At 29.2% G+C, this 1,339-nt stretch overlaps 1 protein-coding gene across 1 annotated transcript; it reads left to right on the top strand.

Annotated features, from left to right (window-relative positions):
* Positions 1-621: 621 nt before the first annotated feature.
* On the top strand, positions 622-1,071 carry LOC115034178 (52 kDa repressor of the inhibitor of the protein kinase-like; the record flags this gene model as incomplete). The annotated part of the gene is made up of 1 exon (XM_029490050.1): positions 622-1,071. A coding segment is annotated over one exon (450 nt), but the record flags the coding sequence as incomplete, so codon positions are not given.
* Positions 1,072-1,339: the final 268 nt, after the last annotated feature.

Below are 1,339 nucleotides of genomic sequence, written 5' to 3'. Positions count from 1 at the left end.
TGGTTGAATTTATTTTTCAAACAATTTTGATTGTCTATTAAATGTAATATTTGTATTTTAAATTAGTTTTATGTAAAGTTAAATTTATTTTCCAACAATTTTTTATAACCAAAGATGAATGAATTTATAAAATATATGTCGAGGGAGCCAATGCATAAATCTTGGGAGCCAATTCAATACATAAAAATGTAATTTACCTGTGTTTGGGAGCCAAATCAATAGCTCCAACATTATACCACTCCTCTGACTTCTGAGGAAAGTCAACTTCGGGTGTCTGGACCTCCCCCGAAATTTCTTCAATATTTTACAAATGCTTAAAATAATTATTTATTTTTAATACCAACAAAAAATATTTTCAGTCAAAAATGACTTAAACTCCAATTAATCATTGACTGTTTTTAGATTTATATCATAATATCATACGAAAATATTATAGCGTCTAATAATAATAATAACAGACTTCTAACGCGCGTATTACATAGAAATCTGACGTCTATGCTAATAATAGATTGTTTATTATTGATGGACAACGACCGCTGTCGATGCCGGTCGGGGGTCAGCGACGATTAACAACGGCGATTTTATCGTATTTGTATTTATTAATACCTAAAATGTGTTTGAAAATCTCCAATTTTAGAATCAGATTTTATAAATGTTGACACATTACCTTCAAAACTAAAATTGTGGAAAAGAAAATGGATAGCTTTCAAAGATGTAGATCTTCCACATACAGCTGTAGAAGCATTAAGTTATTGTAATCCTGAACTTTTTCCAAACATTCATTTTTTATTAAAAGTACTAGCTACACTACCGGTTTCTACAGCAACTCCCGAACGAACTTTTTCGACATTAAAACGCGTCAAGACATTTTTACGAAGCTCTACGGGACAAGAAAGATTAACTGGAATAGCTCTATTAAGTGTCCATAGAGATGTTACGGTTAATCCCGATGAAGTGTTAAACCAGTTTGCTCTTCAAAAAGATAGGAACATATTATTAGTTTTAAATAATATGATTTGTATTTGTGCATTTTTTTTTTATTTCTTAATTTTATATTTCATATTTATATAGTGTAAGATGACAAAATGTCAAAGTAATTTTGTTTATTTGATTTTATTATATTTTTATAAAAGAAGATTAAATCTTTTTCTGTCTTATTTTTAACCAAATATCAAAAGTCAAAATCTAAATTCAATAAAATTACAATATACATGTTTTGAACCCCCCCCCGCCCCGCGAAAAAAATTTCTAGATACGGCCTTGGCTTACCACATATTTTCCATTTAACGTTTGGTCAACTACACGAAAATTCTTTTATAAAAGAATATATTGTTGGTCG

This window comes from Acyrthosiphon pisum, chromosome A2 (assembly GCF_005508785.2).
Source record: "Acyrthosiphon pisum isolate AL4f chromosome A2, pea_aphid_22Mar2018_4r6ur, whole genome shotgun sequence".
Taxonomy (NCBI): Eukaryota; Metazoa; Arthropoda; class Insecta; order Hemiptera; family Aphididae; genus Acyrthosiphon; species Acyrthosiphon pisum.
This window is presented reverse-complemented; position numbering and strand designations above follow the sequence as displayed.